The following is a 17,780-nucleotide window of genomic DNA, read 5'->3' as shown; positions in this document are numbered from 1 at the left end:
TGTCCATATATATTTTTAAGTATATATTTTTAATGAAAAAAAATCCACCAATCACTCAGTAAAATTAATAAATTAAATGCAAAAATATATATAGTTTCATCACATTGAGCGAGTGAATTTTTTGGCTGATTATATTTTGCTTCTTATTCCGGATTGATTAGATAATCACGGAAAGCTTAAAGAAGTGGTACAAACTATTTTCAAAGAAATAAAAATATTTCTACTGCATCCTAAAATTTGTTGACATGTAGGTATATATATTTTTGCATACACTTAAACTCCAAAAGCGTAAAAAAAAAAGACAAAGAAAGAACGCGGGTGAATCCTTAATAATTCATGTGTATTTGAACAAGATAAATTGACACCAGGCCGCCTGCGAAGTGTTTGCAACCAGTCGCGTAAATGTCGCCAACATTTAGAGATTCAAGCTGACAAATATTTATCTGATCAGAATATAGAAACACATACAACTTTCGACGTCAACGTAAAATAGCTGCGTCTCTGTAAACGCAAACTAATAATGCAATGTAAAAACAAAAATAAAGCAATTTATGAAAATAGTGATTCGTATTTAAAAACTAATCCAGAACTAGATGAATTTTACCTTTAACATTTGTTTATGAATAAAACAAAAATCAGAGAAATATAAATATAAATTCAACAAATCGACCTCAAACTGTCCTTCAGTATTAAACGTCCTTGCAAACATTTATATATTCAAGCGATTGTTTTCACTGTGCAGTCACAGTGAGGGTGAGTAAATGGGTATATTTTGATTTGTGTTTTATTTATATTATTTATCAAAATAAAGTTGTTTTTTATGCACCTTCCACCTGCGCCTGTGTTTATTACGGCTGACAAAACATTCAGGTAATTATTACAGAATCAAATTAAAAATTAAAATTATTATTACTATTATTGATATTAGTATTCATTTTTAATTTTTATTAATCATCATTATTATATTTAAACTCTGTATGGATATTTTTTGACCACTGACAGTCCACTGAGCATATCACAAAGTCGCCGCTAGATGGCGATGTCAGCCTATATTTCAACACACACCAGCCTAGTTTGACTGATTTCCCCTTCTCCCAGAGGCAAACACAACTCTGCTGCACATTGCAAATATTAGACTTTCAAAATAGAAAGTTGAATAAAATATTACGTGATAAAGAGAGCTGCTACAAACGCAGAAAAGTCGCCTCCACTAGTGAAACCATATTTTTCACATGAGGCCTTAAAGGGTATTTAAAAGTGTAGAAGTAATGGAGGATCAGTTGCGTGTCAAACTGTAACCTGGGCTATCAGCACAGTCTGATGCCATGAAAAGGATCCATGTTCAACATAACTTGGGTAAAATTCAACCAAGTCCATATTTTATTGGGACGGACTTTAACACCGACATACTGGGACTCACACACAAATAACCTGGATATCATGCCGGAATTTACTTTATATACAACCACATGAATACGCACACATTATAAAAAGCTATGATTGATATGAACACATATCCCGAACGATTATCTAAGCATTATAACAAGAATTGCACCATGGATTGGATATGAATGAGAGAGCACGGGTTCATATGATAAGACTAAACTTCATACAAGCTAAGCATGTGAGTAGAGTTTTTTCTTTAAAAAAAAAAAAAAAAAAGATAGTCAGGATAGATTAATATTTAACATTCCCAAGGTCCAAATCCATCACACCGTCACTTCCTGTGAATCTTCGCTTTTTTTTTTTTTTTATCACTCTCGTTAAAGTTGCAGATAAAGGCGTAGCTCGGTGGCGCACACCTTTCTGAACTGGGGTCAGTTTTCCTGTGTTGAGAGTGAGCATGCCAAAAAATGTTTAAAAAGTCACAAATACTGCAGCTACATATTTTCTCTTTCCCCCCACTTGACTCCTTAAACAATATTTATCAACAAGTGGCAGGAAATGGAAGGTCCAACATCCAAGGCCTCAGAAATTTTGTTCCGGAAGCTCCATTTGGCAACATACAAATAAATCATATTCAGTCAGAAAGGAGTTTTGTTGTTCCAATCCATGAGTCCGTGTGTGTGTGTGTGTGTGTGTGTGTGTGTGGGCCTTGTTTATCTTCCACAGATATTGTTCGTAATCAAAAACTAGCTGATGGTTTTCAATTTGTTGACAACTTTCTTCTCCTTTACGCGTCTGTTTTGAAACCATATCGTGACCTGCCTCTCGGACAGGTTGGTCTGGGCAGATATCCTCCTCCTTTTGTCCTTCGTGATAAATTTATTGGCGGCGTACTCGCGCTCGAGCTCCTTCAGTTGCACCTTGGTGTATGGCACGCGCTTCTTTCTTCCACGTCGATAAGAGCCAGACTCTCCTCCTGCGTGGGACACCGCGTCTGACGAAATTAAGAGACAAAAGAAGCTGTCATAAGCTGCTTCACAAGAAGTGGTCAGGCTTCATGTTCACTTTAAAAACAATATTTTTGCCTCCAGTAAATAGAAATGTTCTCCTAATTGAGCCACAGATTTCAACTGGCTTTCAAAAAAATCAAATATTTTAAAATTTCCTGGCTAGAATTATGTCTTACATCCCTAAATAAACAAGAGAAAATGAAGCTGCCCACTCCTCATTAATAATTACTTAAAAAATACACTTTTATGGACATGAAACTTAAATATTCTCAGCGCGTAATGTTCTTCTCAATTCTTGTGGTAAACTAAACATTTTCCATTCCTTACATTATCTAAGTCATTTTATTATAACTAAATTATCTGTTGTGTGTTTTATTCAGCAGGTTGACACAGCAACTGACATTTAATACACTCCATTCTATGTGTGCACCCTGTTTGCAGAGTAGACACACACACAGACATGTCAAACTGCTCTGTTCTGAAAAGGCTGGACCCTGAGGGATGTAGCCTACCTGGTATGGAGGACTTCCACATGTGTCCAGGCTGAGGTTGTTCCTTGGCGCAGTAAACCTGGCCGTTCCAGCCGTTGGCGGCGAGTGTCCACGGTTGGTAGCTCTCCATAGGCAGCAGGGACTCGTGCCTGGCTTCTGACGGCGCGCTGATAGTTGGCACCACAGGAACGTCCAGGTAACTGGGGACAGGTTGGTATGGGCCTGAAGGGTAGGTCGGGTAAAAAGCGAACTCCTTTGCCCGAGAGGTGAAGTCGTCGCCCGAGGCGGACGTGTCCATGTATTTCTCTCCATACGCGGAGGGGGGCTGCGCTCCGCACGACTTTATGCTGCTGTGATGCGACATTCTGCACGGGTAATAGCCGCTACCGAAGTACCCATATGGCAGGGACGCGCTGGAAGAATTCTGGGCTGCAGAGCAAGGGCTGCACTGTTTCACTGGCTCGCCCATACCAGAGGAGGGCACGTCGCTGGACGAGTAAGCCGTGCTGGGTGCCAGGGACGCGGGGTGCGCCATCAGATTCCTACACTGGTTCGCAGCAAAGTTGCCACCAGCAAAACCCTCCATGTTCTTGGTCACTTCATCGGAACCGCCGCTGTTGTCGTACAGGAACATCACCGACGGGTCGACCCAGCGAGGACGGAGGAGCAGTGACGTTGTCATAGCACGGCATCCAACATTGAAGCTTCTGGCTCTTTTTTAAAAAGCACAGAGACTGAGAAAAGGAGATACTGGTTCCCAGAGAGTAATGCCACTCTGACGCGCACAAGAGCGCAGAGGTTGCGCTGTCATTGGCTCAGGCGTTACCACGTGACCAGGCTATGCAAAGAGGACGGTAAACATCAGCCAGTACAGATAATTAAATGGAGAAAAATGCGGCGAAGTAAGGTGACCGTACCTATAAAGGGATTTAGCTTTCTTTCGTGTGTGCTTCACTTGAGATAGATGCTGTGCTTTTTTTTCTTAAAAAGTAAGATACACAGAAGAGCAGTCTGCTTTTTATTCACATGAGATTATATTTCAGGATTCCAAATTAATTAATTGGACAATAAATTACTTTAAATGTATATTTTCTTATGTGTGGAGCTCAAACAAGAGTCGATTATTGGAAAGTGGTGAAACATTTTTTTTGTTAAAAAGGGGTAAAAGCAGCTATGACTCAGCTATCTACATATCACGAATATGCACAGCCTCATGGCCTTTACGCACGAACACTGACCAGCCTTTGTCCGCGTCGATACAGGAACTGGGTATTATTACGCAGCCATTTGCCAAAGGAGATTCCAAGTAATACAAATATAATGCTCAGTTATGTGTGTTGCAATGTTGCGCGCGACCTGCGAGGAATTAAACATTCAGCCGCCCATTGACGCATAGACACACTGTGTAGTGTGTTATAAGGGTCCGTTCGTACTCTGTACAGATATGCGCATTCAGTATGGAAGGGAGCACAGCTATAGAGAAGTATGATAGTCGTCATATTTAAAGTAATCTAATTTACGCATGCAAATATCTCTAGAAACATAATCAGACATGTCCCCCTCTCAGTGTCCCCACACCACTATCAGCCCAAAACAAAGAAAATCGGATGTAACTTCATAGTTGTAGATGAATATCCCAGACACGAGACTTCCGACATGTTTACAATATGCAAAGACAGAAAACAGCTCTCCACTTGGCAGTGCTTGCGTGTTTTTACATAGGAGGTAGACGCGGCTGGAGGCCAAGGTCAAGTTGAAAGTTGCTGTCTAGCCATCCAGCCTGTCTGGCTATTCAGGCTTTGAAGGGACCGTCTGAGCGCGTGAAAAGAGCGGAAGAAGGGTGAGAATTCCTGTCCCAATGAAAGCTATTGGAGGACATTAACTTTTACTATCATTTTGTTTTCTTCCACCGTTTATTCTCACGAACTAGTCTGTGCCCGCTGCACTTGGGTGGTGCGTACTTCTGTATCACAGCATTGGAAATATAAAAGGAATGTTGCTGTTTTTTTATTAGCAGATCTTTGGGGGTGTTTTTGGCAGATACGTGTGAAAATCATTTTGATCTCTGAAAAGAGGGGACGTGATAGACGTGTCGTGTCGTGTCGTGTGTGTGTGCGTGTGTGTGTGTGTGTGTGTGTGTGTGTGTGTGTGTGTGTGTGTCTGGCCTGCTGGTTTGTGTTTACGACCAGTCGCTCTCCGTCTATTCTGTGTTGGAGGAAATGGACCTGGTGGAGCCTTCACTGGATTTGTTAGCAGAGTTTTAAAATCCAGCATGAGCTTTGGCCCAATTGAGAGTAATTGTACTGGTGTGTTATCTGCTATTAGGGGATAAAATCGACTTAAAGAAGAGGCTGCCACTCAAATGCGTAAAACACGGATGCAGATGTTTAGTTTCCCGCCTATGTGCGTATAGTGTTTATGTAAATTAGAAAAAAAAGCTTCTTTGGTCTCATCTGCTTCCTTTGATATGTTTAAAGCCAAACTTCCACGCAGTAACACCACCGTGACATAACATAAAATCAACTTAAATATATAAAATTAATCTGAATGAAACAGAAATTGAAACAAAAGTCTAATTTTATAACATATCACAAACTACACGATTTAAAGGCCAGAATTATGAATTGTGAACACTGGTCAGGCGGTTCTGATTTATAAGAGGAATGTTCTCAACCATTGGGGCTTTTGTGTTGTAGGTCTGCAGGCACTGGAAACAACAGTGCCTGCACAACAGTGTTGTGAAACTTTAAACAAAAAAAAGTGCCGACCAGAGCAAATCATATGCTGAAATTATTTTCTTCAGCCAGAACCAATATTGATAGTTGGTGTGCTTTTGTAGCCACAAAAAACATTCAAATGCACTTCATGATTTTGTATGTGGGGGAGGTGCATCATGTCTGTTAGACTGGATCTACGTGGGTCTGCTTTATTTTTGATGGTTTAGTTACATTCAGTCATGTGATGGACGTAATGTGTCAACTTTAAAGCAAATAACTGAGAAAATTATTATTATCATTATCTTTAATATCTTGGGCTGTGTTAATTAAAACAATGGCCTTTTAATAAAAGCCTTTTGGGGGTAACAGACAATAAACACAGGCTTACACCGCTTGTTATAGTTAGTTACTATAACAGATGAGTGTTGATGGTGCAAAAAACGCAAGATCCGAAAACACAATAGGCCGCTGTTTGCTTTCAAAATGCAAAATATCTTCCTCCCTACATATATGTGCAATATGTAATGTGTGCTTTCTATTCAAGGTATTAAAGAATTTTAAATGCACAATTTCTCTGTTAACAATTAATCGAATAAAGTGTGATAACAAGCAATATTCCTATTAAATTAAGTTTGAATATCTGTATTACCTTCGCGCGGAGGAATCCCAGCTAAAATATATGATATGATGCAAACGATGATACACAGTAGCCTGGATATGTCTCTGCGTTGTCATAAAAGAACGGTTAAGTAATGAAATAATTCAGCAGCAACATGCAGAAGCTACTGTGAGTCATGGAGTAAGTAACTGCACAAGGCCTAGCCTGTTGCATTCTGCCCTGTAGCGCTTCCCTCTTTGCAGGCAAAGTAAGCTTCAAAATAAACAAAGTCGCGTTAATCATTAACCGTCCCATACCTTGTCATGTTTGTCAGGTTAGATTTTACATCATCTCTCTGTATGAGCCCCAACATCGGGCCTTTCGGGTTTTTTATATGCTGTAGGTTGTTTCCATTCAGGCATAATTTATGTTGTGTCCATGTTTGGATCATTTTATTCTTTTGAACAACAGTCCTGCAATCACCACAGCCCCGCGCCCGCGCCAAGGTGGCCGCCGGCGCGCACATGTGGTCAGTCCAGACATGAGACATCCCAAAGTACAATGGACACACACACACTTTACTGGAGGGGCGCATATATTATCCCGCCAAGTAGACGCACATTTCACAATGGAGTTACGCTTATTGCTCACTTGTACAAACACTTATTCATGTTGATTTGGCACTGGATGCTGCTGAAAATGTTTGGAAGGTAGCACAGATCAGACTGACTGATGCTCAAAATGATATTTTCATGCTGTTTTATACAAGTTCCAAATAAGAGTAGTGAATTTAACCTATTCTTGATTTTGATATGAAACCCTCCCTGATGTATCTGAATGATCCTTGGAGGTTCCTAAAACTCCACTTTGGGACTTGGCAGCACAAGCATTTCTCTGAGGTCATTATCAAGGTTCAACCCCCTGTTTGTACTGGCATCCAAATTACGCAGCGCGGGAGAGAAAGAGTACATTTATTCCACGGCCTCAACGCCTGAAGCCTGGGTAAAGGTCTGTATAAAGTTATAGCTATAGCTATAAATTTCTGTCGTTAGTAGTATAAATTGTGTTATAAAACGGGCTGCTAAGACGAACTACACGCAGTCAAATTTCAGTCCTGTTGATGACACGTGTTTAAAGTAGACGGCTGTCAAAAAGTTGTCAAAACATAACAACCAATATGTTTTTGTGGTCAGAGCAGTGAACCACAGGGCGGTCACACACTTGACTTTTCCATATTTTCTGGACAGTCGCCTGCGGTGTGATTATGAAGGATTGCGTAAAAATAACAAGAAAAACGGACCCACTTCAGTCTCGGACACACACAGGAAGCCACCTAAAGGTCTATGGTTAACTGGAAAGTTTCACTCCTGAGGTGTTCTTGATGTGTGCGTTTGACTGACACGCTCGTTGCACGTTTCAATTTCTCCAGCAGAAGTCTTAAATGCTGCGTTAACTGCCTGCTAAAGCTATAGACTGTGAGCTGCATGGGAAATCATTTATTGGCATGCAGGAATCTCACCAAATATAAAGGTCTCCAGTTTGTTTCATTGAAAAGTTCCACATCTGTTGTATTTTTGGGCACCGGCGTGCGTGGATGATGGAAGAGATATGGAGGGGCGAACAGAAGCTACTTTAACTTTCATCTTTCTGGCAGGAGTCTTTGTGCCATTCTGCCCCTTTAGAAATAACCAGAATTACATATTCATATGAACACTAAACATAATTTAAGTACTTGTATTATTTACTCTCTGTAGAAGGGTTACTTTAGGCCTATTGGTATTATTGCTATCATTATTACTATTATCATCATCATCACCATCATGCCGTTGTTTCTTTTGTTGGTAATTACCTTTATCTTCATCAGGATACCATGTGTCTGCCATTTTGGCGTTTTGCTTTGTGCAGCCAGCACAGAGGCCGAAACCAAAAAACATATTTCTGACTCCATTTTTAGTAGCATTGTGCACCACAAAGAAAAGATGTAAATAAGGTACATTAAATACTGTAGAAACGTCGTGTAGTAACACACGATTTCATGCGTAAAATAAGACAATGCACTGGGGCTGAACACGCACACCTGTTAAATTTCAGAGTATTGGTTGTTGCCTTAATTTAAAAAAAAAAAAATACACATGCACATACAGTGAACTCAAAGCGCCGCTTACATGTTTATAAAGATGCTGGGGTGAGTCTAATTTAGCTCTCTGTGATATTTTGGAGAAGCAGTCAAAAGAAAAACGAAAATAGTCGCAGAAGTTAATTAGCAGCTCTCGAATCAATTACCAGCAAATTGAAATGAAAAAGGCAGATCAGTGTAAACAGTGTAACTGGAAACGTATGTAATTATTTTAAAACTGGCTGTCGAAGATTATTAAGGCAGAATAAAACAAGAAATCTATTAGATTTTGCGTGTTTTATTTTGTTTAATTACTTATATATAAAAAAAAAAAGATTATCCACTTTTTGGAAAGGTATCTCATCCTTTTCATAAATTATTTATTAATATGTGATGTATGTTTTGTGATCGGTAATTTTGACAAATATGTTGTGTACAAAATTTCGGCTCCACTCATTCATTAATTTATAATGTAGCTGATAACAGCCCACGCAATGCCGTGCTCAAATGCAAACTCATCCAAAAATACCGTTTTCACGTTAGTTATCTTTATTTCCAGTGTGTGCGCATTAGTCAACTGATCCGTGGCAAATAATGTAACATATAGGTCGATATATGATTTAGAAACAATGACTTCTGTACTCCTTTTTGGGGCTGTCTAACACACTGTAAATCACAGTCAAACCGGTTGGATGCCAGTCTGAATGCTACACTGCACCAACAGTGTAATCAGCATCTGAACTGCACTCATCTCAAAACGCATAAAATGTGAGGATAGTTCAAGAATTACGCACAGAAATGTCCATATCTACCTCTGGCCAAACGTCCATTACCACCATAGAAAATACTTAAAACAACCTGAAAAACATTGGGGCACACATAGATGACAGCAGCACTCTCTAAAAATAAAAACCCATTTGCAAGCAGACAGACTTGTAAATATCGCCTTTCTCAAAGATGCCAGGGACCCACCGACCAGTCTGAAGAATTACATGCACTCTTGTGAAACGTCAGGGCTTTGCACCTGGTGTGTTGCCTTGCTACTGCTGAATTGGTGGTAAGCCATGCCCCATGATGTTTTCCCCTTTTAATGGGGTAACACAGGCCTGATCTTAGTGGCTTGCTAAGCCTTACTTGTAATAGCGTCGGGGTTTGCAGGGATGGAGCAGGGAAGAGCGATAAAATCGGGTCTTACAGCGCAAGAGATTTCCAGCTGTATAGTCATCAGGACATGTTTCGCTCCAAGGTCAGCGAGTTAACTCTCTCGTAGCTGCGTCATCCTGTTTCAAGGCCAAGTTGAAGCAACGGAGACGGGAGGGGCCACGATAATGAAGGAGAGGTTATTTTCTTCCAGGTTCTTACTCCTTGTGTGAAACGCGGTGCACCTCAGCCAGCCGCACAATGCACATCCACGAAACCCATTCATGCGCGATTCTTTCACACGCTGAAACACTTTTTGTGCTAAAAGCAAATATTCTGGCAGCTCTGCACTGCCAGGGCCATGGATTGGATTACATGCGTACTGCGCAGGCTCCATGGTCAAGTTCAAGTTGGGCTGGCTAGTAAAACTGAGGGGCGCATTCTGCAGTGTCTGCCGCGGGGGGCGCTCCCCCTCTTTGATCTCCCCCCTACAAAACTAGACACTGAAGCAGAGCCGTGACTGCAGTCCAGTTTTCCTGCACTTCTGCCACCAAGAATGTGCAGGATTTAAAGATAAAGGATGCATTGACTGGTCATTTCTACATGTAAAAGCGGGTGAAAAAAAAAGGTTCCACAATCAGCAAACTCTCCGAACCCATCTGCTGTCCTTCACTATCTAAAACACACACAATATAAGTGACACTACTGTAAACCCACAAGGTCATTCATCTGTTGCGCAAAACCCTTTCTGAGTGTTATCTCCGGATGATCACAAGATCCCATCTGCCCTGGCCACAAACCATTGCATAATCCCCGGTAAGCAGCAAAACAATGGGACCTTTGCCATCTTTGGACACTACACTAAAAGACTGTAGTGAGCCATCTTTATTATTTTAACAGCAGACGTAAACAGCGTCTAACAACACCTGAAATTTTGAGTCTAATGTGCCCGTGCAGCCTTGGATGTGATCGGTTTAAATAGCCTGTGCATTTTTAAAATACACACAACAATGAATACACAAAAGATACTGATATGAAAGAAATGCACAAGCTCAGTTCATGTAGACGCGATTTTCACAAATGTACATCAGCAGATCCATAAATTATAGGAACCAACTTCCTCAATCTGAATGTGGTGACTTCTGCCGCTGTGCCATAAATTTCGTGATGAACAAATTCAATTAGCCTTTCCTTTTCGGATTCAAAAGGATATTTATGGTTCTGTGAAGTCCCCTCAGTAGGCTACATTTCCAATAGTCTGTGGTCATTCATGAACAATTTGCAGACTGATCTTTAACTGCTGTACAACAGCACTTTTGGTTCTGTCTCCAAAAGTAATACTCGCTCTATAGTTGTTTAAACACAAGGAAAGTTCACGTCACTAAAACTGATTAATTAATTACAATATATGTAACAAGTACCAAATTGAAGTGAGGTGTTGGAAAACTTCTCTGATTGAGTTATGGTTTCCACACGCAGACTCACATGTTTTTTTTTTCTAATTCTCAAAAGCAGCAATATGAAATCGTCAGAGAGTGAAGAGAAGAGAGAAAGAGAGGTTTACTTTTTTCCTTTGCTGGCCAGATGAAAGAGTCGGGGGGAAAAAAAGTCAAAGGAATTTCCCTCAACTCCTCAGCTGGCGCGCTGGGGGAGGGGGCGGCCGCCGCTGGGGTCCTTTCCCTAATTCGGACAGGCGAGGGCGCACAAGGACAGCGGAGGCTGCAGCAGCTCCACAGTCTGCCTCCCTCTCCTCTCTTTGAGACCACATGACTGCACCTCTCTACACAACAGCATGGCCGTCTGACTACAGCACCATGTCCTACAGCTGCTGATGACAAATTTGATCTAAACTCGGGGAGAAAGCTGTTTCTAGAGGTTCTGATTTGATGCCTTCTTTTTTTCTTATCACAACCTGAAACGCTCCCAAAGATTAAATATCTGAGGATAGAGTGACCTGACAATGTTTTATTACAATGCATATGTTAAGGTAAGTAACCAGGTTCACTACTTTGAAATATAAACGCGTGAGAAGGACATTGATCGTATAAGAGCTGCTCCCAAATACACATTGGATTTGTATATTTTCTAATAATTCCCCCCCGGCTGTAGTGATGATGCATTTAACATCTAGAGTGGCTTGAACATTTGGCATAGTCAGCTGGTGCTCATATTTTTGGGTATAGGTTGCAAGTGGAGCAAAGGCAGAGTGAGCTTGACCACAGCCTGAAGAGGCATTAACATCAGAAAACATTCAGTGGACACTCTGTGCATTGCACCCTTCAGTTTAACATCAAGCATAGATTTGATGCAACTGTTAAATCCACATGAGGCCAGGGAGAGAGTGTGTTCCCTTAAGACACAGCGAGTAAATATGTGGTTAAGTTCATCATCTCCACCGCAGACCCTTAAGGTCATACAAGCCCCATACATTACTCTACCTTTCTAATTGCTCAGTGAATATTTACTGAAAGACTATAAATACAAGAATCATCCCTCAATGTTTTTTGTAAAGTACTGTCACTGCAGCACACCATGGTGTTGTATTGTTTTTGATTTCTTACAAATTGAATATTAATTTAAATCATATCTCATGCATAGATTTATATACATGATAATATTAGGCTACAAGACTTCTTAAAGAGGTACAAATAGAGTTGAAATATCTGTCGGGATTGTTTCGTCAATGCTGTTGACTTTTAAGACTTCATGTCAAATGGCCTCTTATCTAAACTGACCGCAAGACTTGACCTTTGAGGGCTTTACTTGACTCCACTTAAGGTGGAGATGAGAGAGGCATTAAGACAGAGGGAATGGAGAGAAGGGAGGGGAGGGTGAGGGCGCATTACATACAAGGAAATATTTTATTATTGATAAACATTACATTTTGTTATTAGCATATGCTGCAACTCTGCACTGCAGTAAGTGCAGTCATGTAGGATTACATGTATTTTAAGTTCATATAAAATTGTGAACTGAAAATGTTATTTTGTTTTTTTCTCATATTTTGTTAGCTCTAATAATAATAATAATAATAATAATAATAATAATAACATTTTTGTTTTAACTCATGAATGTGGCGATACACAGGGAGAATGATACTGTTTTTGATAGCTGCTTTTTGTGCCCTCTCTGACACCCCCACCTCAGTCTCAACGCTGCCACTGCTCCGTCTGTTTACCCATATCCAATCAATGCGTGTCGTCATCAGGGGGGGGACCATCATGACGACTGGCCTATTAAGAATGACAGCTCTGGAGAAAGAGAGAGAGAGGGTAAATGGTGATCCCTCCCAGAGCTCCCTCTGCGCACTCTGGAGCGCTCTTCTCTCAGAGTCAGACCGGATTGCATCCCTTCTTTTCCAGAAGCCTCTCCTTCTCCTTAGGACTCAACCCCCCCACCCACCTCCACCATCACTACACACACACACACACACACGCACACCCCTCCAACCTGAAAATCATCGCCTTGGTTTTGACGGCTTGCACTCTCCCGCGAAGTCGAGGTTTTTTAAGTCGTGCTTGTGATGGAAAGCAGAGAGGAGATGGTGATGCTGGCGGAGGGAGGTCAGCTTGCCAAGAGCGGCTCTAATTTGTCGGGAGGCATCGGGAGCCCCGTGCGAGATCCGCAGGGGAAGCCGGGCCACAGGAGCTGTCTGAGCCCCGGCGCTGCGCCTTACTCCCGGGACAGAGCGGAAGTGGGGATGGAGGAGAGCGCACGGAGGAATATGTGCGCCGATATGAGGCCAGTTGGCACGTCGTCCTCTGGAGAGAGACACCGGAGTGATCATCCCCACAAAGACGGCAGCAGCTCAGACACCGAGTCGGACTTCTACGAGGAAATTGATGTCAGCTGCACGCCTGAAAGCATGGACTACCCAACAGCTAAAGGTAGGCTGGGAGCTGCATGTCACTGCGGGTTTTCTATGACTGCAAGCTTGTGCTAAGGAAGCAGATTGAATACCAGCGTGGATTATGCCAATCATAAATGTCAGTAAACACACGAGCGTTCAAAAAACATGCATTTATGTCATCTAAAAAATGTACAAGGGATTGAAATTTTAAATGTGACATGAATGAAACACACTGAAGCCTCAATAACAGCAGAAGAGAACCGCAGTCGGTGCTGCACAGCTGTTCTGTCAAGTGACCAGTGTGGCTGGAAACACGCTGAGGTGACACCCACAATTTAACCAGGCATTTTCCCCTATGAGTTTGACAATGAGTCAGTCGCACAAAAGCAAATCAGCCTATATGTGTATTTACTGCACGAGGAGGAATGCAAGATTTTTATGCAAACCACAAGCAAAAACCGTGAAGGGAAGGCCACTAACAGAGGAATGTGTGGGGTGTCTATCTGGCATCTTCTAAAGACTGCTGCAAATTACTACATCCTATACCATAATTACATAAACAAATATTGATATTAATATAAATACATGAATAATTTGTAGTTGCTGTTTACCCAAAACTAAAAGGATGGAAAGGACACAAACGAATGACAACAATACAACCTGATTATTCATATTTTTTCTTCACTAAAATTATGGTTCAACATTTCAATATACCCAGGGGAATAATATGAGTAATAAAAATATTAGCAAGTTGCTGTTAAGACTCCACAAAATGAAAACCCGAGCTACCTGAGCTGTATGTCAGGCAGGCCCTTAGTAAAAAGGGAAATAACGTGCAGTTAAAATAACTGAATTAGCCAACTATAGCGACCTCTTAGGGCAAATTAAGTTTATTAAATATGAAACGAATTTAATAAATAAAATGTTTCAGTGTGTTTTTTGTTCCATTTAAATTATTCTGCTAAATGTGTTTTAAACTGTATGCTAATTATATCTGATTAATTATTCTGCATACTGATTCAGGTCGAAATGGGGATTCTCCGGGACACCCGAGTGAGACTGGTGCTGAGCCGGGTAACATTGTCCCGGGTCCAGGATCCCTGTCCTATGCAGCGGATCAGATACGCCGGTACCGGACAGCGTTCACCCGGGAGCAAATCGCACGGCTGGAGAAGGAGTTTTACCGGGAAAACTACGTGTCCAGGCCGCGGAGATGCGAATTGGCGGCCGCCTTAAATCTACCTGAAACCACAATTAAGGTGAGATTTGTCTTGATGGAGCAGAGCTGATTCAGGCCTCTGGCTGTGAACACAGGCTTGTGTTTGGAAAGCTTGGAGTGCTGCAAAACTGCTTTGAGTTTTATCAATCGTTATTACATATCTGTGCAGAAAATATAGCAACATAGTCACATAAAGTGAGCCAAAGACCAAGAGGCGCTCATAACCAAATGTTAAGAAGAGCCTATAACCTGCAAACTAAGCGTACTGGAAGCAAGGGCCTCGATTTTTTAAGAATAAGTTCATTATTTAATTTTATTTTTTCAACTGGCACCATGACAAATACAAAATATAGCTGCTTTGTTTCCTGTAAATTCCCATATACTCCCCAAGATTAAATTACATTAAAGCAAAACTTGCATTTACCCAGATTCTAGTTCGTGCGTAAAAGCGGAAACACTGTTCGAGCTCCATGTCTGATTTTGTTATTGTTGTTTGTCTTTGGCTCATTGGGGGTTGTGGTTAATATTTGACTCGGTGTGTCTCTGTCTCAGGTGTGGTTTCAGAATCGCAGGATGAAAGACAAGCGCCAGCGTCTGGCCATGACGTGGCCTCACCCTGCCGACCCGGCCTTCTACACCTACATGATGAGCCACGCGGCAGCCACGGGGAACCTGCCCTACCCATTCCCATCGCACCTGCCGCTACCTTACTATTCTCACCTGAGTGTTGGAGCTGGCTCGGCTCCGGCCGCCACCCCTTTCTCCAACCCCCTGCGCTCCCTCGATAGTTTCCGGATGCTGTCTCACCCTTACCAGAGGCCGGAGCTCCTGTGCGCCTTCAGACACCCCTCCCTGTACCCGGGTCCGACCCACGGCCTCGGTCCCGGAGGAAGCCCCTGTTCCTGCCTGGCCTGTCACTCAAGTCAATCCAACGGTATCTCAACCAGGCCCTCCGGCTCGGACTTCGCTTGCTCACCAACGAGCAGGACTGACGCTTTTGTCACTTTCACGCCTTCAGTGCTCAGCAAATCCTCATCTGTGACTCTAGACCAGAGGGAAGAAGTGCCTCTGACTAGATAAAACCAAACCAGCTGTTCTTCTATATAAGCCTTTACCATAAGCTTTTTAACCTAACATATTATATGATCAGGACTGAAACAGCATGAAGAGGTAGCCTGTGAGCAGCCAGCTTAAACTTGGGGCAAGATAATTAGCCAGATCTTCAGCTATGTGACGCACAACTGATGTCCCATTACTGAAAACTAATAATCCCATTGCAGAGCCAGGACAGTGGGCTGAAATATGACGGCATGGACACAAAACCAGATTTGATTTGTAGAAGATTAATTTGGTGTATGAGAGAGTAGGGGTCCAGAGAAACGTTTAAATCCGCGTGATGGATGGCGTAGAGGTTTTTATCATTACTTGTCCTGTCTTTACGCATCCAAATCGACCTACATGTATTGTTAGTTACGCGAGAATGATGCTTTCCGTCTCTCTTTTTAACAAGGGGATTTGTTAACAGACTTTGGCCGTCTCATTATAAAGCAGCTCTCCGCGCCGGGGCCCTCCGCTGCGGCCCGGGCCGAAATGTGCAGATGCTGGTGAAATTAGTAAGTGATGTATATGTACGACCCGGTGAATTTTGAGTGTTGAATTAATGATAATATCAGGAAGGGATCGTTACTGCCAAAAGGTAACAAGGCGCCGGGGGAACGGATTACTACAGCCCGCACGGTTTGACGAGGGGAGGGAGGGGTGGGGGAAGAGAAGAAGGACCCAGAAGAGGATGGAGAGAGACAGAGGGAGGACAATCAACATGAAAAAAATAAATAAATAAAAATGAACCTTTTTTAAGGCCATCAAACACTCTGTTCTCTCCCTTAACTGTAAAAGAGCCGGTTCTTTTTTCCTCTGATAAAAATGTGATTAATATATTCCTATAGGCCTCTTTTTAAATATCTTTCTTGCCTTGCACTGCTACAGTGGCGCCAGTTTAGTGGCATTTTGTCGAGAAAGCGGACTAACAAGTGACTGATATGTTTTTGTTTGCTTTTTTTTTTTTTAGTTTTGTTTTTTTGACTGGGTTGTCCTAAACGTCTAATTTGCAATAAACACTGTCAAAGAATCAATGGAGCAATGGAGTGTTTGTCTTCTAGACACCTATGATTTATTTAAAACAGCAAAGAGCCCTGAGAAAATGAGATTAAAAAGAGTCTCACTTAATGTCACTTTAATCCAAGATTCAGACAAGCTTTCCTCCCTTCAGTTCATTCTATTTCGTTTGCAGGCTGTTAAGGATTTTCTATACTCACAATTATTCTACCACCCTCCCCCTCCAATAATAACACTAATTTTGTTCTCAAGTGGTCTGTGTCAAAACACCGGAGTGTGCCCCCATATCTCCTGATGGGACCGCTAGATTGACCGTGACAGTTAAGTGGTCCCCGGGCTCCGTTAAAGCCACTCATATTTTCTCTCCGACCACTTAATAGACACGCCAGAATTAGTTGTCTGAAGATATTGGAAATGCAAAGAGATCGATGATTCGGAGAGGCCCGCCACCAATCAGCGGGATCTTAATTGGCCGCGTTTGACCGGTGGCTGCGCAAATTAAAAGAGTTTTCTGAGCTTAATAGGATTGGCGAGGTGCTGTGGCCCGCAGAGAGGCACACAAATCACATTTTAAAAGGGGTTTCTTTGCGGCGTAGATGGGAGAGATCAGAAGTTATTGCAGTAATGTGCAGAGAAATGGCTAGCATTTAGCCTGGGCCTTAAAGTCCATCTGGCAAAAATATTGGCCAAATGCGTAATTGTAGGTATAATCTAACGAGCGAGGTTGCATTTTTCCAAAAATATATATTTTCTTAGATGAAATACTATCATACATCCTTTAAACTAACGAATATTTGCGAATCACATTAATATTTAGATGCTATCTCCTCTATGAATATGAATCCTGCAGACCAAAATGGAAAACCAGAAAATGTCTTGCAAAGTCAGTAGATATTTATCCTCCTCCGATGCTTTCTGAGGTAAAAGGTTCATCCTAATCAGACAGCACTGCACTCACACCACCGCACCGATGCGCCCTCCCTCTCCCCCCTCTCCCTCCCGCACACGCGTTTGATTGATGGCCTTATTAACTGGAGTTCTTGTAAGTGTGACCGAGCTGATTAAAATGCATATGTTTGGAATAATACACCGTTTAAGCCGCCCGGGTCGGGGCGAAACCACAAGGCAGATTTATGTA

At 41.9% G+C, this 17,780-nt stretch overlaps 2 protein-coding genes across 3 annotated transcripts; one reads left to right on the top strand and one right to left on the bottom strand.

The window, feature by feature from the left end:
- Positions 1 to 1,094: 1,094 nt before the first annotated feature.
- Positions 1,095 to 3,679, bottom strand: hoxa13a (homeobox A13a). Its single transcript, XM_049602264.1, has 2 exons — positions 2,909 to 3,679; positions 1,095 to 2,380 (listed from the first exon to the last, which is right to left on the bottom strand). The coding sequence occupies exons 1-2, from the start codon at positions 3,567 to 3,569 to the stop codon at positions 2,133 to 2,135; spliced, it is 909 nt and encodes a 302-aa protein (XP_049458221.1). The 5' UTR covers positions 3,570 to 3,679; the 3' UTR covers positions 1,095 to 2,132.
- A 7,571-nt stretch (positions 3,680 to 11,250) lies between these two features.
- Positions 11,251 to 16,545, top strand: evx1 (even-skipped homeobox 1). 2 transcript variants are annotated; one of them, XM_049602370.1, is made up of 4 exons: positions 11,251 to 11,445; positions 12,606 to 13,345; positions 14,332 to 14,567; positions 15,080 to 16,545. In XM_049602370.1, the coding sequence occupies exons 2-4, from the start codon at positions 12,982 to 12,984 to the stop codon at positions 15,605 to 15,607; spliced, it is 1,128 nt and encodes a 375-aa protein (XP_049458327.1). In that variant the 5' UTR covers positions 11,251 to 11,445; positions 12,606 to 12,981; the 3' UTR covers positions 15,608 to 16,545. The 2 variants fall into 2 exon arrangements, with proteins under 2 accessions (XP_049458327.1, XP_049458329.1); XM_049602372.1 differs by lacking the exon at positions 11,251 to 11,445 and having other exon boundaries at positions 12,572 to 13,345.
- Positions 16,546 to 17,780: the final 1,235 nt, after the last annotated feature.

The sequence above is a fragment of the Epinephelus fuscoguttatus genome, linkage group LG17 (assembly GCF_011397635.1).
Source record: "Epinephelus fuscoguttatus linkage group LG17, E.fuscoguttatus.final_Chr_v1".
NCBI lineage: Eukaryota > Metazoa > Chordata > Actinopteri > Perciformes > Serranidae > Epinephelus > Epinephelus fuscoguttatus.
This window is presented reverse-complemented; position numbering and strand designations above follow the sequence as displayed.

Coding starts and splice junctions, on each gene's coding strand:
- evx1 (XM_049602370.1), top strand. CDS start 12,982: ATGGAAAGCAGAGAGGAGATGGTGATGCTGGCGGAGGGAGGTCAGCTT. Junction 13,346..14,331: donor GGACTACCCAACAGCTAAAG/GTAGGCTGGGAG, acceptor ATACTGATTCAG/GTCGAAATGGGGATTCTCCG. Junction 14,568..15,079: donor TACCTGAAACCACAATTAAG/GTGAGATTTGTC, acceptor TCTCTGTCTCAG/GTGTGGTTTCAGAATCGCAG.
- hoxa13a (XM_049602264.1), bottom strand. CDS start 3,569: ATGACAACGTCACTGCTCCTCCGTCCTCGCTGGGTCGACCCGTCGGTG. Junction 2,381..2,908: donor GTGGAAGTCCTCCATACCAG/GTAGGCTACATC, acceptor TAATTTCGTCAG/ACGCGGTGTCCCACGCAGGA.